This window comes from Lathyrus oleraceus, chromosome 4 (genome assembly GCF_024323335.1).
Source record: "Lathyrus oleraceus cultivar Zhongwan6 chromosome 4, CAAS_Psat_ZW6_1.0, whole genome shotgun sequence".
NCBI classification, from domain to species: Eukaryota; Viridiplantae; Streptophyta; class Magnoliopsida; order Fabales; family Fabaceae; genus Lathyrus; species Lathyrus oleraceus.
Window position 1 is genome coordinate 415,838,836 of NC_066582.1, and position 25,728 is coordinate 415,864,563.

Here is a 25,728-nt window from a genome sequence, read left to right on the forward strand (position 1 = left end):
TGATAAAATAGTCACCTGCATGATGACATACTCATACTTATTTTTCACTCCAAACCCTTTCCAAAAACCCTTCCATTCTCAATCAACATTTCACTCCAAATCTTCGTTCTTGTGTTTTATCACATCAAAAAGAGCAAAAAAGGTTGGAATTCCAGGTAAAGATCATTCATTTCAAACCTCATTGATCTCATTAAGTTTGTTTTTAGTATGAAAAAGCATGCGTTGAATCCGTAGATGCATCTTTAGGTTATGTATGAATTCATACGGAGATGGATCTCCGTATCCTGTCTATTCTAATTTTTTCCAACTTTGTTTACAGTTTTAGCAGTTTTTGAGTTTTTTATTGTAATAGTTTTCATTAGATATGGTGCACCCCAGTGTTTCCCCCCAAATATATTGTGTCTCCGGATGCCAAAGATGTTGTTGTGAATGAGGTAGATGTTGGCAACCAATTTAAAAATGAGCAAGAGTTTGAATTTCGCGATCACATGCTTTAATGGATTCGTACAGAGTCCTCCAAACATTAATTTTGTATGCTAATCAGAAGGTTCAATAATGGTTCGTATAGAAGAGGTGCATTTGTGACAATGACATGCGAAAGGAGTGGGAAATATAGACTTCCTCTCCGAAATTTTAAACGAGATGCCATCGGTTCAAGAAAATGCGAGTGTCCATATATGTTTTGTGGTTATATGTTGGAAAATAAGAAATGGAGATTTAATGTCATGTGTGGTTTACATAACCATGACTTGTGTGAAAAGTTATTCAGTCATCCAATTGTGTTTCAGACATGACACTGAATTTGGTTCAACCGAAAAACATACTTGCAACTTTGAAACATAAAGACCCGAAAATATCTCAAATATCAAAAAAGTGTATAATATTGGGTACCAATATAATAAGGCGCTAAGGGGGAATAAAAGTGAAATGCAACAACTATTAAAACATTTGGATGATAACATTTATGTTTCTAGGTACCGAATGTGCGAGGATGGAGTAACCGTTAGATATATATTTTGGACTCATCCTCATTCCATCAAGTTGTTCAACACGTTTCTTACTGTGCTCATAATTGATTCAACGTATAAGACCAGCAAGTACAAACTTCCACTATTGGAGATGGTTGGTGTTACCTCTATTGAGAAGACCTATCCTGTCGGGTTTGCATGTCTATAGAATACGGTGGTGCTAGAGATGCATCTCTGAAACCTTCACTGATACAAGATATAATTTATGAGGTCCACATTTGTCTACAACTGCTATAAATATAGACTATTGTATGATGTGTCATACAAACAGAAAATGTCGTAAATGAACATCATCTGCTATATCGCAAATGTCTCATTTTCTAGTTCGACACCCGAGCGAATATTTAACAACAATGAGTACACCCCTTTGCAGATCTGCAATACGAAGTGCAAAATCTTCTATCTTACAGAGATAATCAAAAGATTGTGAAGCTCGAGTACCATTCACCGTGATTTATAACGAAGACAAGATTGAGCTCAACAACTATGAGCTCAAGACGGATGCAGATGTAAGAGCTATGTGGAATACAATTTTTTGTTTCGAAATAAAAGTTCTGGTTGAGGTGGAAACAACGATTTCAAGATCGATCGAAGATATTCTTAAGATGTTGAAGCGTCTACTTGGATATTAAAATGTAATGTTTTATTTTATGTTAACATCACCTATGTAATGATGATTTTATTTTATGAATGCTAATTTTATTTTGTCAAAGTACAACTTTCTGATTTTCAGCTTCTGTTTCTGTTTCAATATGCTACGGAGATGCATCTACGGACAAGTTACAGAGATGCATCTACGGATCTAAAAAAGTCACATTATTATGTGCGTCTGGAGAAACATCTTTGAAATCTGGGGACATTTTTATATTTTCATATAATGCTATAGTAATATATAGATTGCATTAAGAAATGGTCATCAGAGATTCTTTAATAGAAAAGGGTCCGAAATGCAATTTGCACTGGGACGAAGATAAACTTGATCAAACAAAATCTTGATGAGTGATGAATTGCTTGACACCTAAGGAAGAATTAGAGTGTGCAGATTATGGAGATTGTAACGTGTAGGGTGAAAAACGTAATGGCATTGATTATGAAAAATATGAAAAATATCATAAATGTCTCTTCCATTATATTTTAGGAAAAGGCAGTTCATCCAATAACAAACTTAAATATAGAAAACACAATTCTAATTGTGTTTAACATGTTGTTCTTTTGTATCATGGATATAATATTTCAGCCTTGTGATTGTTATGCTTAGTAAAACTTACGCTGTCAGTTTTACATTCCAACTCCTCAAGGCCACACTTGTAATACAATGATGAAGATATCATCTTAAGCCTAGTCAAAATCACAATATTTTGCTTGTATATTACAAAACGTGTAATTTGAGCTCTCTTTTAAAATCCCCTCGTTTTCTGGACATGGATTGTTCCACAAGTTTCTCTGAATTTTATATTCTCTCTATGTGCCATTGGTATAACTATTTTTTTTATGGCAATGCTTCAACTATTTTTACTAATAAAAGCGAAAAAAAATGAAGTGAAGTTAAAATTTCATTAGACATAAAATTCCAAAAAAAAAAAAACATTAGCATGGAATTGCAACAAAAATGACATGATAGAAAGAAACCTTAGTTAGAATTAGAAGGCTGAAATCTCACTCCAGGCAAGTACCTAGAGACAAATTCTCTAGCCAAAGCTTGGAGTTCATCATCCTCAAGTTGTTGTTGATCTGATTGATTGAAGAAGCTACTCAAGTCCAATGATGCTGAAAGTGGTTGATGAGGATCAATGTGCATGGACATGTAATTAGAGGCACTCAACATGTCTGCATTCGTTCCTAAGTGATCCGAGGAAGAATGTGGAGTCGGCGAAGAGTTTTGAGGGTTTCGAAGAGATGGAGATGGCGAGATCGGAACGCACTGCATTGTCGCAAGGGTTGCCTGAACATAGGTTAACTCTGCTTGCAAGCTCATGACCTACAAATATGTAAAGTTTCACTTCAAACACGATTCTAATTCTAATAAAAATATATATGCTATTTTGTTATGTCAGTTCAGTTGATAGCTAATTAACTATGCAAGAACATCCGATTGTAAGAGCATGGCTCAGGGGCACAAAGATTCGGGTTTGAATCTTTTTCAAAATATTCTAATGAGAAATGCAATGAGAAAATGAGAAAATAATAAAATGAAACCAAATTATCATAGCAAATTTTTGAAGAAAGATTATTATTATTTTCTTATTAAAAATTACTTTTTTGATCATAAAACAATATCACTAGTAAAGAAATATGAGATGTGAATAGATAGAGATTGATACATGTTGCACATGTAGAGTATTCTTATTTGGAATCAAGAGATAAACTTCAATATTTTATTTTGACTATTACATTAATGCTATTAGTTTAATTGCATCAAAGAAGACATAATCAATCTTTATCCAAACAAATTTTTCCTTTTCTATAATTAGGTAGAGAATCCAAAAGGGACTGCATAATTGGACTACATAATTGGTATTTGTTTGGCAACTAATCACTTAGACAATGGAATCCTGCCTAATAATAAATTATAGTTTTACTTATATCTCAACCAATTTCAAAATATAAGAATCTCATTTATCTGAAAACTAAAGGGTCAACATTAAAAAGAAAGATTCATCGATGAATATCTAAAGACGTCATGCTTCTTCAATAATTGCACCTTTGAACTTAGATTATACAATGTATTCTCAAAGATAAGGTAGTATAAAAGGTTTGCTATTGCATCACGCATAAGATTATGCAATTAAGATTAACTTGTCAAAGCTACATTAATATGCTTTTAATGTTTTTTTTATGTTTTCGTTTAATTAAAGCAAATTTGTATTTTTTTTTTATATTTTTGTTTAATTAAAGCAAATTTGTTTACTATCTAACTTTAACCATCCCTAAGATATGTGTATTTGAAATTAAAGTTTTCAAAATAATTTTATTCATAATTAAGGTTTTCTTATTTTTCTTAAACATAAAGAATATGATATCTATGATTTTCTTAAATATGAAGAATGCGTAAGATCTGCCATACAATTTTCTTAAATATGAAGAATGCATGAGATCAGTCAAAAGAAATAAGAGACTGAACATGACAAAATATAACTCAAATGAAGTTGCATTTGTAACAGAATTTAACGCTGAGTTTAAAAGAGTTTAATCCCTCTCTCTCTCTCTCTCTCTCTCTCTCTCTCTCTCTCTCTCTCCTCTCCCCCCCTCCTCCCTCCTCCCTCCCTCCCTCCCTCCCTCCCTCCCTCCCTCCCTCCCTCCCTCTCTCCCTCTCTCTCTCTCTCTCCTCTCTCTCTCTCTCTCTCTCTCTCTCTCTCTCTCCTCCTCTCTCTCTCTCTCTCTCTCTCTCTCTCTCTCTCTCTCTCTCTCTCTCTCTCTCTCTCTCTCTCTCTCCTCTCTCTCTCTCTCTCTCTCTCTCTCTCTCTCTCTCTTCTCTCTCTCTCTCTCTCTCTCTCTCTCTCTCTCTCTCTCTCTCTCTCTCTATCTCTCTCTCTCTCTTCTCTCTCTCTCTCTCTCTCTCTCCTCTCCTCTCTCTCTCTCTCTCTCTCTCTCTCTCTCTCTCTCTCTCTCTCTCTCTCTCTCTCTCTCTCTCTCTCTCTCTCTCTCTCTCTCTCTCTCTCTCTCTCTCTCTCTCTCTCTCTCTCTCTCTCTCTCTCTTCTCTCTCTCTCTCTCTCTCTCTCTCTCTCTCTCTCTCTCTCTCTCTCTCTCTCCTCTCTCTCTCTCTCTCTCTCTCTCTCTCTCTCTCTCTCTCTCTCTCTCTCTCTCTCTCTCTCTCTCTCTCTCTCTCATATACAAATATTTAAAGTAAACCATGTGTATCAAGAGTTTGAAAGTCAATATTAAAACTATTTGAATATTTCTCGAGCTCCTAATTGCCTTGCTTGTTAGCTCCGGCAAGCAACAGACAGCCCTTCCTAGTCCTCCACACCCAGTTGGCGGCTACCACCGGCCACCACCTTTTTTTTTTAAATATTACAACATGATTTTCACAATGTTATTCTTTACAAATTACCTAACCAACCTTGTTATTCTTTACAAATTACCTAACCAACCTTACCAATACATTACTCACACACCCCTCTCTCATATATAATTTGCTTATTTACTCGACTATACATACATACATACATCCATTGCTCTTAGACTTTGAACTACAATACCTACCTACACTATAGGGGTACCCTAACTTTGTTGCATATAATCATATAAAATACATATGGACAAATTAAAGCTAGCAAACGTGTGAAAGCAAATAGTACATTGTACTTCCTAATCTATATAATATCTTAAAGGGTATAAGATCTTGACCTACGAGAAATACAAAACAGTGTTTATTGTCAAACCATATTAACCACTAGAGTTCACAACTCCACACCATGGTGCACATTAGCATCATCACTAGCCATCACCCAATAAAACCCTATACTCTTCTTTGTTGAGTATTAAGAGTATCATCAATATAAAAAAAAAAATGAAACAAAACATTAAAAGAGAAAAATATAAAACTAATGTTAGATTTTTTTTCAATACACTTATCTCTCTCATCCATTAAATTCAGAATATGTTATAAATTAGTATTTAATTAGTTCAAATTGGTCCATCGTATAATTTTTCATGCATTAAATACTAAGACCTAAAATAAGATAGTAACATTAAATACTAAAAATTTCATACATTAAAAAAAAAGTTTTAAATTTAACCTCAATCTAATAATATCGAGGTTTTAAAAATATTTAATAATATTGATATTTGAACTAGTTCCGATTAAAACCGAACCCTAATCTCAAATTAGACCTAAAATAAATTATTCAATTTAATAATATCGACTGAAATCGAATCCTAGTCTCGAATTTGACCTGAAATAAATAGTTCAATTTGATAATAACAACGTGTTAAAGAAACCTAATAATATTGTTATTTGCATTGGATTATTGAAATCGAACTCTAGACTATACATAAAATTTGTTCAATATGTTTCAATAGATATATTTTTTTTATATAAAACTCTCCTTAAGAGATGACACTGTAGCTCCATGATTGGATTCCAACCCAGAAAGAAACCTCTGTCATCTTATCCAAAGACTCTCGAGTTCAATAGATTCTCCTCAAAACAAAGTTTTAGATGACATGAAAGTGTAAAAATGAAAGGAAATTGGAAATATATATATATACCTGTTGTTGAAGTGCAAAGATATGAGCAACACAACCATAAACAGGATCTCTAGCCCTAGCAAGAGCTTCATAACAAAGAGTAACAACAGCATCAAGACGTTTATGAACTGGAATACGCATGAGTAACTTAGAGGCATTGCTAGCACCAAACACCTTATGAACAGCTGCAAAATGAACCGTTCCTTGGTCTGAATCAAAATAGGGTGCAAATATGCAACCTTTTACACACTTTCTTCTCAAAAACTTGCAAGCACCACATGGCCCACCACCACTACCACCTCTTTGATCACTTCCACCAATCTTTCCTCCATAATAATCCATCTTTGTTTCTCTCTCTCTCTTTTTCTTGTTTAGGGTTGAACCAAACTCTTATGAGTCATGAACAAATATATGTATATAAGATGTTGTTGGGTTTGTGTGTAAGTGTAGCTTTTGTTGTTAACTTCATTTTGGTATTATGGAAATCAATATTAATGAGTGAATGCTTTTGGTGGTGAGTCAATCACTTGAGATGGACCCCTCTAGACAACAAACTCTCTTTTAGTGTTCACTACTAAAATCAGAGGATAAATTCTTTTGAAATTTCATTCTCACAATTTTTTTTCTTGTAGAATTTATATACTCCCATACTTCAATTCATGCCGACATCATTGATTAAATAGGAAGATATTCTCATCATGTTATTCATATTTTATGTTACTAAAAATATATTATTGACAGTCATTATAAATTGAAAAAATATATCTTTTCAAATCTATGTGGCAAAATTTGTTGAAAAATTGACATAACATACTTATAACACAATTATATGATGTAAAAATTCTAAAGCTAAAAAAATTAAATTCTTTAGTATCCATAAATTTTAATTAAATATTATTAATTTTAAACTTTAATTTATTTTAAAATAAAATAATTTTAAAAAATTAGATAATATTGAATACATTGATTGGAAGAAGATACCAATACTTAATTAAATTTAAAATGTTAAAAAAAGTAATATTATTTAAAAATCATTAATACAAAGACTATCCTCCTCTAGACATAGGAATGACAACGGAGCGGATCATCCAGTTTTTTTATCTATCCAAACCCAAATTTAAATTCTCAAACAATCTATGTTTTCTCCGTTCTAAAACCTAAACGATGAATAATAATTAAAACTCAAATTCATTTGAAAACGAGTTCAAATATTTTCGTCCGCCATTATTCATTTAATGAAATTTATTTTTTAGTAAAAATATTTATTTTTTCTAAAATCAAATTTCGTTACGAATAATAAAATAAAACAATCTAAATTTATTTTATACATATATTTCAAATAGTTTAATAATAAATACAAAATAAAATACTAAATCAAAAAATTTAATATTATAAATTATCAAAAATAAATAATAATATACATAATAAAATAAACAAGATAATGAAATAATCAGAGTAGGTTAGGGGTAGGTATCAATGTCCCAATTACTCGCCGTTCTCATATTTTATAATTGAAAAAAACTCAAACCCGAATCCAAACCCAATTAAAACGAATTTTCTCCGTTAGCTTCATAACGAGTTTGAATGAATACCCTCAAATACGGATTATTTTGCGATGTCTACTAGAGTCTCCTCTAATATAAAATTAAGTAGCAATTTTAAATTTTGTCTCATTAATTTTTTTCTTTAGCTAATTTAATTACTTTTATAGTATTATATTAGTAATATTTTAAATTCATTTATATGCACTATTGTTTTGGTTTTTTACATTGTAAATTAATATAACTGATCATCATTCATTTTATTTTATTTTAATCATTATTAGCTTCAAAATCAATCATATATATATATATATATATATATATATATATATATATATATATATATATATATATATATATATATATATATATATAAATAAAGTGGTAATAATCACTAAACTTACACACAACCATATTAAGATTTAAAATTTGATGATTTGACAATATAAGTTACATATATTTTAGTTTATACTAATATTAAATAGATAAATGTTATACAAATAAGTTACAAACTTTTATAATCTAAAACTTTTGCCATATATCAAAACTAAACTATTTTATTTATTTATTAATATTACGCATGTATACACAGCTTATTTGTGATGCGTTATAAATTCAAGAGATTACCATTATTCCTATATTTATGACGAAATAATATTTGTTTGAATATAGTAATGTTGGTTTGTGAGTTTGAAAGTATGAAACTTTAAAGGCACGCAATAAATAGTTTGTGACATGAGAATGAATAATAATAGTAAATAGAAGGAAAGGAAAGAAGAGGGTTTGCGTGAAGCAAAGACAGTTTACAATGGTGAGTGATGGATAGTTAGTAAGTAGGGTGACATATGCATCAACCGCCGCACTGGGAAAGCCACGTGGGACAACAAACATCTTTCTCATCAAAACAATAACATGTCTTAGTAGTAATTCTTATAACCTGTCACCTCTTGCTTTTACTTTTGTTTTTTCTTTTTCTGAATGAAAACAAGTGTGTGTGGCTGATCCAAAGGTGAATCAAACGTACACTGTTTGTGCCCTGTAGTTCTGGTAATAATAGGTTTCATTTTCTTTCATTGCTTTGTGGCAGGGCCATTTCTATTGCAGCTTCTTGTCATTCCTTGGTTTTCTATGGAGTACGAGATTGTTTTCCTAAGGGATAACATTAGTGTTCTTTCTCTTTCACGTTTTCTTGTCGTTTCAAATTCAGTATAAATATGTGCCAATTTATTTTCAGTTTTTTTATTTATTTATTCAACATACAAAAGTAGTTCCAAAAAATAAGAGATGATTCATTCCTCTCATTATAATGTTCCGGTTATAAATTGTTGCCATTATTATGAATGAGAAATATCTGGTTGAGCAATGAGGAAATAGGACTAAGTTATGATGATACCAACTCCAAAAGGACCTCCACCAAAGAAATGGCATGATTATGTATGTAACTCTCAAATGAAACTCTTGAAGGACTTTCATATATTTTAAAGGCTTTTAGAATTTTAACATTGTTCATTTTTAGAAAATTCATTTAAACGTCTTTTTATTTCCAACAATTAAACAATCCAATTTTCTTCATAAATTATCAACTTCATTAACTTCTAAATGCTTATGAAAAGTAACTTCAAATCTCTTATCATTTGGAATATCAATGGAGTAGGATGAGTGCAAGGCGCCACCAAATTAATTTTTCACGACGGAATTTTTATTCCATCCTTATTTTTTGTGGATTTTTGTGAATTATATATATATATATATATATATATATATATATATATATATATATATATATATATATATATATATATATATATATATATATATATATATATATTTTAAAAATTATATTTTCTATCAAAATAATAAACACTAGTACTTCATATACGTGCGCACACATACACAAAGATACTAGTATTTTATATTATAATATAAAATAACATTAATTCTTCATAAGTAATAGTATAATTAAAAACTATAAACTTCAGCAACATAAATTTGGGCTTTAGGGCGCCTTCGCCTAATAAATGGGCCGCCTATATGAGATTCAAGGGAATTGTCCGAGAGGTCCTATAAATTTAGGAGTCAAGCAAGAGAAAATTTTTGCTGACTCCGAAAAGATAGTGTTGGTGAAAGCTCTAGAGGCCAATACTTTTGGTACTTGTATCGAATTGTTTATTAATAATAAAAGGTTTTTTGTTTATTATGTTTGTTTAATAAAGTCCCTAGAATAGCTAGTCCGTTTAATGTATCAAATGTGACTTAATCATGAGATCCCATTAAACATAAGGACACTATTCTTAAAGTATTCGTAGTCGAGCTTTATTGTGAAATGGGATAACATTAAAGCATTAAGACTATTATGTATATAGACTGATGATCACATCTCATGGATCACGGATAAGGAATTATCAAGTCTTAAACATAGGTATGAATATTAAGAAAAATATTTATACTGGATTGACCCGCTATGAGAATACTATATAGAATATTATGCAAAGTGTCATGAGTTATTCTCATGGTGATAATAGTGTATACCACCCTTCGACCTGAAACCACTATGAACCCTAGATGTAGAGTCGAGTACCTTATTGTTGATCAAACGTTGTCCGTAACTGGATGACCATAAAGATAGTTAATGGGTACTCCACGAAGCATGTTGAGGGACATGAGTGACCTAGATAGAATTTGCCCATCATGCGTAACAGGATAAGTGTCTACGGATCCAATATTAAATTGGACAAGGATGACACAGTCTATGCCTTGTGTTCAGTATAGACATAAGGACAAAAGGGTAATTGTACACATAAGTATTATCACAAAAGGATTTGTCAGATCACATGACATTTTCATGTCTTGGGTAGCAGTGATGTGTTGCTAGATACCGCTCACTGCTTATTATGTTAAATACGTGATTTAATATAATTGTCAATGCCGCGAAAACCTACAGGGTCACAAACAAAAAGACGGATTGATGAGAGATAGAGTAACTACGGAACACCATAAGGTACAATGCACTTAAGTGAATTATAGAACATCGTAAGGTACGGTGTACTTAAGTAGAATACGAAATATGGTAAGGTACCACGCGCTTAAGTGATTTTGGCATATTATAAGATATGGGCCACATATACTTAAGTGAGATTTTTAGCTTGCAGCCCACACAAGTGGCTCTATAAATAGAACCCCTGTGCTGAAGCATTTGTGCAGTTACAATTTCGTTTCTCTCTCTCTCTCTCTCACACACACACACTCACTCAAAGTCTTCATTCGTAGCAACTAGTACTGCGATTGAAGGAATCAGTTCGTATGGACTGAGTAGAGGCGTTGTCACCATTCAACGTTCGTGATCGCTCCGTAGATCTGTATCAAAGGTTTCAATCGCCACAAGAGGTAACGATTCTACCACTGATCATGCCCATTCGTAAGGATCACTAAAGGAGATTTTTTTTTAAATTCCGCTGCATTTTGGATCGCTCTTCTCCTTAAGTGGTATCAGAGCCACTTACGAAACCATGCATCTGATAGCTGTTTATTATTTATATTTTCTATATTAATACGATTAAAAGACAGAATGAATCAAAGAATAAACGAGTAATTAAATTTGGCATCATGTGTGTATGATTTGGATGATTGATGTTGACTATGCTTCGGAATTCGACGTTAGTATGGTGAAGCAGCGATACACCGATCGTCCATAGGTTACGCAATTGAGATCGATCAAGTCATATATATGATATAAGTAATCCTGATGCAAAATACGGTATATATGATATACTGTTTCTGATTCGTTCATTCAAACACTTAATGGTTGTTTTCCTTTGAGCGATCAATGGTCATTTGCTTCTTGATCCGACATTAGTATGGTGAAGCAATGACGTGTTGATCAATCATACTGAATTAACAATCAAGGTGTGTTTGACGGTCTGAAATTGGTGCATTAGGGTTCATGACGGCACAAGGGTTGTGCTGTCAAAGAGTTATGCGATTAGGGTTGTGACTGCGCAAGAGTTATGTTTTAAAGTATCAAGTGTTGATGCGAAAAACAACTTCGATTTCAAATTTATTGTTCATTAAAATTTTGCGTCGGGGCGCTGTCCCCTTGACCCCCGTCCGCTGACCGGGCAGCGGAACCCCTGACTAACTCTGCGTAGTGTGATCGGTCGCCGAAATTTAATTTGGTTTTAATTAATTAACAGAATTTAATAATAATAATAATGTGTTTATTATTATTGTCTTGTGGTGATCGGTTATGGCCTTAGTTTTCCTTTATTTTGTTTTGGGATTTTGAAATACGACTTGCGTGTCGTGCCTCTCTTTTAATCTCTTAATGTAACTTCTTTTCTCATCTCACAACCTCGTATGTAAAACTAGTTTCTTTTATGTAATGTAATGTTATGAAGAAACAGAAGAATACAATATCAAAGGAGGACAACCTTGAAGATCTTGCTTGGAGAAGCTTAGATCGTTATTAGGTTAGCTTAGGTTCTCTCATTGGCTTGGGAGAACAATTGCGCTAGGGGCCATAACTGTTTCATTATGTATGTTGATGCATGTGAAATACGATTTATATGATAAATAAGCCGGTGAGATCAGAATAATTGTAAATTCCCTGAAATTAAATATTAAGTTTATGATTTCCAAGTTTTAGCACTCATCAAGACTAGTATCGAATAATGTAGGTTTCGCCTACGCGAGGTGCATATTCTATATTAGTAAGGTGCGATGGGATAATCGTAATATCCAATTGCTAAAACAATGAGTCAAACTTAACTAAAAAAATTATAATAAGATTATATATGTTTAGAAACAAGAGTTGGAATGATCCATGTGATGGATTGGAATAAGGAGTTATTCACCCAAATAAAATATTCGAGAGTTGTATTAGATACAATTGGAAGAAGTTCTTACCTAAATAACCTAGTTTTGTGTAATCCGCCTATGCGGACTTAAAACAAAGTGAAATGTGGATCTCGACCCACTAGAAAATCTTCCAACGGGATTTTCCGAATCAAATGGTGAGGGTCATTTGTTTTGAGTAAAATTGTGGGAGCATATTTAATTAAAGGCCTAATTAAATATGTTATTGATACTTATATTTTCATATTTTTCATGTAGATTACCATGACAACAAACACCTCTAACAACATTTTACGATCAATCCTTGATAAGGAAAAATTGTCTGGGATAAATTTTCTGGATTGGCACCGAAATCTGAGGATTGTCCTCAAACATGATAGAAAGTTGTATGTCTTAGAGAAACTTGTTCCTGAAGAGGAACCTCCTAGTTCTGCACCTAAGGCAGAAAGAGATGCTTATAAGAAGCATGTCGATGATGCTAATGAAACTGCTTGCCTCATGCTAGCTACTATGAACTCCGAGTTACAAAAGCAACATAAGAATATGGCAGCGTTCGATATGATCGAACACCTAAAGATGCTCTATCAAGAGCAGGAAAGGCATGAAAGGTTTGAAGTTTTAAAAGCCACTTTTCAAGGCAAGTTAGCTGAGGGAGCCCCTGTAGGTCCCCATGTGCTCAAGATGATTGGGTATGTGGAGAACCTTGAGAGGTTGGGTTTTCCCCTCGGAAAGGAACTTGCGACTGATTTGATCTTGCAATCATTGCCAGATAGTTTCAGTCAATTTGTCCTTAATTTCAATATGAATGATATGGACAAATCTCTTCCTGAACTGCTAGCCATGTTAAGAACTGCTGAGAAGAATCTGAAGTCAAAAGCGAAGTCCATTCTAATGATCAGAAATGGAAAGAGACAGAACAAAAGACCCACAAAGCAGACTGATAAAGGGAAAGACAAGGAAGTTGCCAAAGCCAAACCCACTGCTCCTGCTTTGTAGCCTAGTGGAGGCATAGAAAAGGAAGGCACCTGTTTCCATTGCGGTAAGACCGGACACTGGAAGAGAAACTGCCCAAAGTACCTAGAAGATAAGAAGAATGGAGTAAAGACTTCAACTTCAGGCCTCTTTGTTATTGAAATTAATTTATCTACTTCTGCATCACGGGTATTAAATACTGGATGCGGTTCTCACATTTGTACCAATGTGCAGGGGCTAAAAAGGAGTAGAGATTTGGCAAAAGGAGAAGTTGACCTACAAGTTGGCAATGGAGCAAAGGTTGCTGCTTTAGCCGTAGGAACTCATGTATTGACTTTACCTAGTTGTTTAATAATTCAGTTAGAGAACTGTTATTATTGTAGCGGGGTATTCGTTACCATTAGACATATTGACTAAATCCAAGGTAAACCATACAAGTTGAGTCGCCACCGCACTTCTATTTATCCAAAGGAATGGTTAGAAAGCGAACAAAAACCTAATAGTTTTAACAAAAACTAGTAAAAGAAATAGAGATCTGGGTAAGGGGGTTGGTTATGCAATGGGAAGGTTTTAAGCACCCAAAACATCCTAGGTACTCCTAGGGAGCCCTTTTCATCTTTGTTGTAAGGTTGGTATTTTGTGAAAATTTGTTTGTGCAAACATGATTGAAGAGATGAAAAGAGAATATACAAATTATTTATAGTTTTGTGTTTGGATGGATAAACCCATTGCCTACGTACCATCTTAAAAAAGATTAGGATCAAAACCTCGTAGTTCGGGGTAAAAAATCTCAAAATGAATTGGTGAATTGATTGGTCCAAAAGCCTTAAGGTCTTTTGTTATCCAAGGGAGAAAACTCAACCTAAAATCCACAAATCCACCATGTGAGGATAACTTCAACATACTAGTGAGGGGTTAACCCTATAATAAGCATGGAAGACTCATTGTCCATCACTAAGGATATAAGTGAGTATTATATCTACCTCAAGGATAACTCAAACCTAATAGATAAAGGTTATGAAAAGTTTTGATTAAGAAAATGGCCATTGAAACCACAAAAATATTTGAATGAGTCATATTTACCAATGAAAAGTATATACAAAATATGGTCAAAGTTGATTTAAGAGTTCAATTCAAAATAAGTATTATGAAAAGAAAGTTTGAAAATCAAAAGCATAAGGCTTAGGTTTCTAATGTTTGAAAACAAGTGTTAAATGTTTGCACAAAAGTTTTGGCTTGGGTTAGAGTGGAGGGAAGAAGAAGAATGGCTAAAGTCCTAATCATACAAGAGGTAAGGGATAATAAAACAAGATCACAAAAAGAGTTCCTCTCTTGAGATCATATTGATGATTCAAGTAGCTCTCATCCTTTGGAATATGCAAGCAAAATAAGTAATAGCTCAAGCAATCAACATAATCAAACAAGCTCTTGGAAAGTTCCTCAATGGCTTTTAGATCTCTCTCTTAGAAGCTCATGGCAATGGTTCATCACTTAGTCTCAATGTTGGAATCCCTAGCACAAGAACACACACATTAAAAAGTTCTATCAAACAAATCAAGAATGAACAAGAAGGAGTTTAGAAATTGGTCCTTTCAAAGTCCTCTTCAACATTTATAGCATTCTAAAGGCCCAATGCCTAGTTGCTCTTTGACTTTTATAGCACTCTAAAGGCCCAATGCCTAGTTGCTCTTTGACTCCAAATTTGCATAGGGAAAGTCCTAAAGTCTAAGTCCATTTGTCCATTTCTTTGCATTTGGTCCACAACAATCAAAACAAAACACAAGCACAATGATATATTCACAATTATGTGCTCAAGTGAGTAAAAGGCAAATTGCATTATCATAAACATGTACTCAAGTGAGCAAAGGGGGAAAAGCAAATGAATAATATGTAAAAGAATAGTAAATTGCATAAATGTAAAGAGCAAGAATTAAATTTTAATGGTTAATGGTTAGTGTTAGTAGTTAGTGTGCCATAAGGCAAATTTAGCGCTATGTTAATCAATCGTAATTGGACTTATGTAGAAGTCACAACTATCTGAGGCCGGTCAATAATAATGTAGGCAACAACACAAGTTAGAGGTCTTGATTAGTGAATTAAACTCCAACAACTTGCCATGCCAAAAAGAAGATGAGAAATGATCTTGTATTGATTTAGGTCCTTTGCATGATTTAGGAAGCAATCTATCCTTAATGCAAAGCCATTCACTTGATCCATGATCAAGATGAATTATATTTGAATCAAGGAAGATTAAACCTCCCTAATCAATGCTAACCACCAATCTTTAACTCATTGATCAAAAAAGAAAAAGAAAAAGAAGAAGGAGAAGAAGAAGAAAGAAATGAAGAAAATAAAATGCATTAAATGAAATGGTATGTACTAATCAACAAGTGTTGACCAAAGATAGAGAAGATCAAGGTCAAACAATAGAAAATAGAAGCAAAATGAAGATTAGAAGTTAAGAAACAAATAAAATATTTTTGGTATTTTTAATATTTAAAGTAAAACTTGAATTAAAATAATAAAGAAAGGTCAAACTTCAAATTCACTTCAAATCAACTTTGAAAAGTCCAAGTGAATTATCCCAAGTTCAATAAGGTCAAACAAAGTTTGACAAAAAATTTCAGCATTTTTAAAAGTCAGAAACTATTTTAAATCAATTAAAAATGCATAAAAATAACCTAATTGAATTAAAATCTCAAATAAATCTCAAATCAATTAATAAATTGATGAGAATATTTTTCATAGATCTATCATCATTCAAAGAGGTTGGGAAAATATTTTTGTATTTTTTGGATCTCAAAAACTATTTAAAATGAATTAAAAATAACCAGAAAAGAGAAAATTATTAAAAAATAGCAAATGATAAAATAAAAAATATTAAAAATCATTTTTAGAAACTAGAAATTAAAAGAGAAATAATGCAATTGGTCCCATAATTTTTGGACCAATAATGAGAGAGATATGAATTTTAGAAAATGAAATGGAATTAAAAAATAAAATGGAAATTAAAATCAGAATTAAAAAAAAGATGGAAAAGCGTGAACCATTGGATCTGAGCTCATTAATTTAGCTGGAAGATCCAAGAGTCCACAAGCGCGCGCCCAACGTGTTCCTCAGTCAACTGAATCACATGTCATACTAAAATAAGTCATAAGATTGGACAGCCATGATTAAATCTGGAAAATGAAATCCACGGTCACGATTCACTCTGGTGACCAGACGGTGGCCAGCGCCACCGTCTTCTCCGGCCAACCTCTGGCCAAACCAGAATTTGCAGAAATTAAAACATCAACCAAAATGCACGATCTAGGTACCGTTCGAAAGGTGGAGTGATGTACATCACTCCTATGCCACTCAATTCCACTCTAGATCCCTATTGAGAGAGAAATCAGAGATGGAACTTTAGTGGTGTTCAACTGAACTTGCTTAATTTCAAAAATTAAAAACACAATAATGTTACCTCTATGCAGAGGACTTCAGATCACACAAAATCAAGGCAAATGGAACAATATATGAGCTGTTTCGAAGCAAAATGCAGTTGAGTAAAACCTTTGAATTGTGAAGAATTGAGTCACGATCTTTGAGTCCTTTTGCAAACAGAAAGCTCTATGGATCAAGTGAAGAAGGTTTAGGAACTTGTATATCTAGAAAATCAATCAATGCAATTGAATTTCAAATCTGAAATTTTTGAAAGAAAGAGAAAAGTTCCTTTGGTAAGGGTTGAGTTTTGAATTCAGCAGCAATTGGGGCGCCTTCAGGTTGAGAAATTGAAGCTTCAATGCAATGTATTTATAGGCAAGGCAATGCTGAATGTGTGATTTCAAATTTGCATGAATGGAAAGGGCCTCCATGCATGGGCCTGTACAGGCGCATGGAGGGCCCAATTCCACTTGATTTGGCAAGCTGAGATCATAATTGAATGAAATGGACGTGCAAAATAGATGTAATCAGCTCATGCAATGTGTTTTCAATTGGTTTCCAAAAATGCACCTAATCTTTCCCTTCTTCGAAAATGATGCTTCCAAAATCCAAATGCAACCTTATGAGTAATGGTTGGAAATCTTGTTGCATAAGGAACAAATGTCATGTTGATCAAAACTCCAATTGGGCCTTGGAAATTAATGAAAATTGAGCTTGAAGTGTAAGGTGCAAAACATGCATATGTGAAATTTCCAAAATTGGCCAATGTTCAAGCCCTTCTGTTTCAATGATACAAGCTCCAAATGACAAAATCTTCAACATGAAAGTCGTATATCTTTTCAAGATAATCAATTTGGACTTAAATTTTGCATCATTTGGATTTTTGATGAAGAAGTTATAGGCAGTTGAAGTTGGACTTTTTCATATTTCAATGCATTTGGTCCAAAGTGACCTATAATGTTTTGCATTATCACATGTATTTCTTTTGAGATTTTGAAATTTTTCCCAACATAACATTTGAATTAGACACATTAATATTTCCAATGCATTACGTCTCACCTCAAAAACATGAAAAATGAAGGAGTTATGTTCTTGGGAAGTTGGCCTAAAATTAGGGTTTCAGTCAAAATGACCTATAATGTCTTGGAATGGATGATGACCTTCCAAGCTTCAAATCAAATTTTTATGAACATGAAAGTTATTCCTATTGTCCTTAAGAACATATTTTCTCTTGGGGTCATCTCCATTTGACCAACACATAAAACGTTAGGTCTCAGTGTATTTCAAAATAGTCAGATGAATTGACTGATCAACTTCTCAAGGCCAAAACTCATATCTTGATGAATTGATGATTGGGGACACTCAATTAAGTTCAAATATGCATGAAATGATGAATTAAAGAACTTCCCTTGATTGTATTTGACCATGGGTTGAGGTTGCTTCATGAGCAAGGCTTAGTTGATGAACAGATGAATTCGGGTTTCCTTGGGAAACAAACCTCAAACCCCTTGATTTGCTTGATCAAAATGATGAATTGATATAATTGGGAGGCATATTTGAATGATGAGAGCTTTGGGAACCATTTCCATGAGCTTTCATCTCCTCTTGACCGTATCATTGCACATAGGATCTCCTAGAGGCTTTTGACCTTGTGACTGCTCAAGCTACAAACAAGAAAGGTTAGTGACATATTTTTGTGCTTTTGGTTAGTAAATAAAAATGAGAAAATCAATAATATACAATTCAAGCATGCTTGGTGATCTCAAACCAACTCACAAGAGAACCCACCCCAAAGGCAAAGAGCCAAGATGCTTATGATCCTTGAGGCAATATAAATGCAATGTTATGATGCCATGAGGGATCTTATGTTCAAAATTAGGGTCTTACAAATGCCCCTATTTAAGGTCATTCTAGCCGGAGAAGTGAAGGTTAAAATCTTCGTCTCGACGAGGTAGAATGGGCTTAAATAATAACAAAGAGACGAATTTTGGTCCCTAAGAGACCTCATGATGCAAATGTATGTATGAAAAAGGTAATACTCTGTGGGAATATGTGTCCATAAAGAGAAAAGAAATCAGGAGAAACTGACAATCCATATGAGTAATACACTCAATGGGATAGAGACTCTATGGACTCATGGGGATAAGAAAGGGAATAAATTGTGTGAGCAGGTCACGACTTAGAACTTGGTGAGAGACGAGAGGAATTCCATGAAAATAAATCAATGGAAGGACCCGAGCTGACCCAAAGGCGCGTGTATTGGGGAATATGCCAATACAGCAAAACTATCCACAGAGGATACTTCGGATGAAAATCCGGACTCAGATGGGGAAAATCCACAAAGGGAGTTCACTGGGGAATGTCCAAACAAGACTCATCTGAGGAAACAACAGGGCGAGGTATTACCGGTTACTGGGTAATAAGCTCAAGGAGACATGCGATCAAGACACCGGTACGAGGGTGGAAGAACAACATGCTCGGGGAGAATGAATATCTAAGACCGGTATAAGGGTGAGAGATATCAAACATCCAAAAATCATCTGAGGAGGACCTTAAAAAAAAGTATATCTCGACTCAGGAAATCTGACTCCACAGGGGACAAAAAGTCATAATAGGGAGCAGAGAGGAAGGAACACCAGGGATACCGGTTACTGAGCATATAATAGGTGACCGACCAAGCGTGAATTGGGGAATATTTCCAAAACACTTATCATCCAAAAGAGGGCTAAAAAGCAGACTCAATTACAGGATGGACATTCGATTCCACAAAAGGGGATACGAATCTTACTCGACTGGGGAGGAGCAAAAGACTTCGACCAAAGAGTGCATGAGATATATTATCTATTACCGTTAGAACGTAGATAACATACTCGCATGGAAGATTATCCACAACCGGTTACTGGGTTAATGAAGGATAAATCGACCGAAAGAAAAGACATCAGGATACCAAATACTAGGTATACAATGATGACCAATCAAAGGGAGAAACAATCATTACCGACAAACGGTAAAATGAAAGATGACTCGCTGGGGAAACATTGACAAAGGCAATGATCCGGGAGATATATCGCCGGTTACTGGAAGATATACTCAAAAAAGGGTGAAGGAATATCGATACCAAATATTGGATAAAGATAACCGCCAAGGAGGGGATTACATCTACCGGATACTGGGTAAAAAACCACGAGAGAGTAACCGTCATTGGTTATGATGAACAAAAAAGGCTAACTCTGCAAAGGGATAAAAATAGGGTTTACAACTACCGGTATGAGGGTAGAAAACTACAGAAATAAGACTTATAACTACCGGTATGAGGGTAGAAGGCCATAGACTCCGCCGGGGAAAAGATGGACAATTACTGATTACTGAACAATCATTCATCTAAACTACGGGGAAGTGCAAGAAAAATCGCAAAAAGCCAATCTAGGAACAAACTAGAGAGGCATGATGAAACAAGACTCATCCCTATGAGGATATAACTCAGGGGGGAAGTTCCATCCCAGTATATGTGTTGGGAGGAAACAGACCAACCATCATCCACGAGGGCATAACTCAATGGGGAATATGGAAGGAAGGATAAACACTTTCTGCTTATGGGGCTAACTCTATACGGGGAGATCAGACACAAACATCTGCTTAGGGAAATATATTACCAACTAGCAGGAGATAACAAACGAAGATATATGGCAAAGAATGCAACATGAATATCTGAATGTTAAAATCATATGTATATATGCGTGGTTTATGTATGATGCATGCTAACAAAACAGACATGTTTAACACAAACAGGTCCACTGATCGATGAACAAATATCCGGTACTACATCTCAAGAGAGAAAGCCAGGCCCAGTGGAGACCATCCAATCTGATGGGGGCAGGAGATACCAAGAAACACAGATCTCTGCAGGGGAATGAACATCAGTCATTCCGGCTGGGGACAGGATCATCGCACAGATAAAATCCGCTGTAGAAGCAACTCTACTGGGGAAATTATCAAAGGGGAGGATGGATCTCTGTGGGGAACAACCACCAATTAGAAGCTTCCAAGATCACCACCAAACACTGCACTACCAAAGAGATCACATCTACCGAGGAGGAAGGATCACTACTCCGTTGAAGGAAAGAGGGATGAATATCTTTACCAAATACTCTGCTCGGGAGAAAAACCACAAAAGGCTCCGGAGGAAGAGGATACAAGCATTCCAGGAATATGAACAAATGTCTCACCCTGTTGGGAATCATACCATCCTTGGGAGAGCACTGAAGACATCCCAAGTATCCTTTTATCATTGTGAATGTTCACTTTGTTTAAAAACAAGTTATGAAAAATTTATCTTTTTAAAACAATGATATTTCTCAATTAAAACATGCAAAACATTTGTTGAATAAAAACAAATAAGAGTGCAAATAATTGGATAAAGGCTCAAATTTATTTGATGGAATGGTAGTCTGCAAATGGCAAGACTCCATAGATCTTTACAAATCTGAAATTGGTGATATATATTGGAAAAGGGCTACATTGAACATAATGACCATTTCTCCACCAACTCTGAATCCGATGTATTTGAAGCTTCAATTGACGATGACTGAGCGAAAATCTCTGACAGATGACAGTTTGTAGAACAAAGTCTTGTCAGGATGCAGTTACTTGCCAAATCCCTAATTTTTGCCTAGATTGCCCAGGGTGAGGTACTCAATCTAGCGGGATACATACTCATTTTTTATATGTCTCTAACTTTTGCCTGGATCGCCCTTTCGGGTTTTCAATCCACCGAGACGCTCATTTTTGCCTAAGCCGCCCTTTCGGGTTTTCAACTTAGCGAGCTATTCTGGTTTTATTTTTAGGTGAAGTATTTCTTGACTGCATCTGAATTCACAGGACGAGTGAAATCCTCCCCATCCATAGTTGTAAGTTTCAAACCACCGCCTGAAAAGGCTCTCTTAACAACATATGGACCCTCATAGTTTGGAGTCCACTTGCCCCTGGAATCGGGCGCGAAAGACAAGACTTTCTTGAGCACGAGGTCACCTTCTCGGAACACACGAGGCTTGACCTTCTTATCAAAAGCTTTCTTCATCCTTTGCTGATATAACTGACCATGGCACATAGCCGTCAATCTCTTCTCTTCAATCAAATTCAGCTGGTCATAACGACTCTGAACCCATTCAGCATCAGTCAACTTGGCTTCCATCAAGACTCTCATTGATGGGATCTCCACCTCTACTGGGAGAACAACCTCCATACCGTAAACAAGAGAGAAAGGGGTTGCCCCTGTTGAAGTGCGGACAGATGTACGATATCCATGCAAGGCAAATGGCAGCATCTCATGCCAATCCTTATATGTAACAACCATCTTCTGGATAATCTTCTTGATATTCTTATTAGCAGCTTCAATAGCCCCATTCATCTTGGGTCTATAAGGAGAAGAATTATGATGTGTAATCTTGAACTCGCTACACAACTCTTTAATCATCTTGTTGTTCAAGTTAGATCCATTATCAGTAATGATCTTATCTGGCACACCATAACGGCATATGAGTTGATTCTAGATAAACTTCACAACCACCTGCCTGGTCACGTTTGCGTATGACGCCGCCTCAACCCACTTGGTGAAGTAATCAATTGCTACGAGAATAAATCTGTGACCGTTGGACGCTTTTTGTTCTATCATGCCAATCATGTCAATTCCCCACATGGAGAAGGTCCATGGTGATGAAATTACATTCAGAAGTGTCGGGGGAATATGAATTTTATCCGCATAAATCTGACACTTATGACATTTCTTCACATATTTGTAGCAATCAGACTCCATTGTCAGCCAATAGTAGCCTGCTCTCAACATCTTTCTAGCCATGGCATGTCCATTGGAATGAGTACCAAATGAACCTTCATGGACCTCAGTCATTAACAAGTCTACTTCGTGTCTATCCGCGCATCTGAGCAGAACCATGTCAAAGTTTCTCTTATAAAGCACATCGTCATTGAGGTAGAAACTGCCTGACAATCTCCTCAAAGTCTTTCTATCTTTCACAGATGCCCCAGGCGGGTAAGTCTGGTCTTGAAGAAAACACTTGATGTCATAATACCATGGCTTATCATCTTGCACCTCTTCTACTGCAAATACATGAGCTGGTATGTCCAAGCGCATCACAATGATATTGGGAACTTCATTCCAAAGCCTAACCACAATCATCGAAGCAAGTGTAGCAAGAGCATCTGCTATCTGTAGCGGGGTATTCGTTACCATTAGAGATATTGACTAAATCCAAGGTAAACCATACAAGTCGAGTCGCCACCGCACTTCTATTTATCCAAAGGAATGGTTAGAAAGCGAAAAAAAACCTAAAAGTTTTATCGAATCAAAAACTAGTAAAAATGTCAGAGATCTCGGTAAGGGGGTTGGTTATGCAATGGGAAGGTTTTAAGCACCCAAAATATCCTAGGTACTCCTAGGGAGCCCTTTTCATAAGTGTTGTTTTAGTCTAAAGGGTGTAGGTATATCTAAAGTACTATTTACTAAAAGGAAGGTTAAAAGAAAATGACTCGCAAGGATGTCGCATCCACTGCCTTTGTATCTCATCTGAGTATGAGAATCAGAGTCTTCGTAGCTCGGCTACCTATGGGTTAAAGAGAAGTGTGCTCGGTAAGACGTCGCGTCTTATGCCTACATATCTCATCTGGAATGAGAATCAGAGCAAAACGTAGTTCGGCTAACTAGGGGTTAAGGATTGCCATCTGAACATGGACTTACAAAAGAGGACACCAGCTGTGTCAAAGAAGGGTGGGCAGTGTGTTCAACGTCCTAGCAGTAGGTATCGCAACTCGCTGAATCGAGTCTTAAGCAGTTACCTCTTTGCAATAGAACGGACTGACATGCCACAAGATCGGAGACGCACAAAAGGTCTAAAAGTGGGGAAGCTCTGCTCTAGAGTTGTCATGCAATATGGACCTATGTGTTAGGATTTACAAAGGGGAACATCTACCTAATGTTAGCATGCAAAGAATAGGGGATTTCTACCTATGTTATCATACAAAGGGTTCTACCTAATGGGTGCTACCTAAACGGAACAAGAGTCGACGGATGGAGCGCGGAGAGGAGTTACGGATAAGGGTAGATGGAGATGCCGAAGGCAATCGACTTACAGGTAGATGGCGATGCCTGAGGAAATTGACTTACAAGAGGATGGATGAATGCATGCTAGTTCTGTTAAGTTTTGAAAATGATTACTCGACGTTGGATCGAGCTTTTGATCTTATTTTGAAATGGTTATCGGATGTTCGTTTTAATTCTTGTATTAACAGGTGACTAAAGAAATAAAGAAATAAATATTATACACTTTATGGGAGAGGGGTACATTCATTATGAATGGGGATTGTTCATGGCAAACAAACAATAAGAATATATGCCTCATACATCATACAAGTAGGCAACAGTTATCAATCAGATCGGATAAATAAACAATATATAATCAAACCAAAGAATCAAATAATGGAGCATTTAAACAATGCATGGGAGTATGAACATGTTAAATAATCAAGCAATAGAAAGCATGAATGAGAGAAACAAGTATAAAAGATAAGAGATGAATCAAACAGATGAAAATATGCACACGAAGGGTCCATTGAATAATTTAATCAGGAAATGAGGTAAGGACCAAATAAAATCAAGGTAAAGGGCCTCTAATACACGGCATATGAGATGAATGAGGGTGGATCAAAAGATCTCTTCAATTGCCATAAGCCATCCCTAAGTCAAACATCGATCATAAAGAAGTCAACTGAAAATTCAAGTTAACTTAAAAAATAACAAATAAATAGCAAATTAATCAAGAAAATTATGAAAAATTAAACTAAATAAGGTGGGGTCAGGACATCATCATCCCCCAAAAATATTTTTAAAATAATGAAAATTGGTACGTGAATTAATTAAAACAAAACATAGGTAAAACCAAAAGTCAATTAATAAGACTAGGTTAGAAATTAATCAAGAATAAATAGTAAATTAATCAAGAAAATTATGAAAAAATAAACTAAATAAGGTGGGGCCTGGACATCATCATCCCCCAAAAATATTTTAAAAATAATGAAAATTGGTACGTGAATTAATTAAAACAAAACATAGGTCAAACCAAAAGTCAATTAATAAGACTAGGTTAGAAATAAATCAAGAATAAATAGTAAATTAATCAAGAAAATTATGAAAAATTAAACTAAAAAATGTGGGGTCAGGACATCATCATCCCCCCAAAATATTTTCAAAATAATGAAAATTGGTATGTGAATTAATTAAAATAAAACAGAAGTCAAATTAAATGTCAACCAACCAAACCAGGTTAAAAATAAATCCAAAATAAATTGAAAATGTGAAATAAAATTCCAAGAAAAGGTCACGTTGACCATGAGACAGTGGTTAACCTTCATCCCAAAAATCAAATGCTAACAATAATTTTAAGTCATAAAAATAAAATCAATAAAAAAAGTTAATTAAAATGGACCATTTAGAATAAATAGTTAAAATAAAATATTAATATTAAAAAAATACGAAAATAAAAATTATACAAAATTAAATAAAACCTTAAGAAAAGTGCAAAATGTTTTTGGTAATTTTATAGATGAAGAAAATATTTTAAATAAGAAAAAGAAATATGAAAATGGAAGGATTAATGGTGATGAACATGGTAAGCAAGCGTAGATATATCAAAACATGGCCATGGAAGAGATG

The 25,728-nt window shown here is 34.6% G+C and overlaps 1 protein-coding gene across 1 annotated transcript; it reads right to left on the bottom strand.

The window, feature by feature from the left end:
• Window positions 1-2,563: 2,563 nt before the first annotated feature.
• LOC127135610 (LOB domain-containing protein 19) lies at window positions 2,564-6,845 on the bottom strand. The gene is made up of 2 exons (XM_051062274.1): window positions 6,241-6,845; window positions 2,564-3,006 (listed from the first exon to the last, which is right to left on the bottom strand). The coding sequence occupies exons 1-2, from the start codon at window positions 6,559-6,561 to the stop codon at window positions 2,659-2,661; spliced, it is 669 nt and encodes a 222-aa protein (XP_050918231.1). The 5' UTR covers window positions 6,562-6,845; the 3' UTR covers window positions 2,564-2,658.
• Window positions 6,846-25,728: the final 18,883 nt, after the last annotated feature.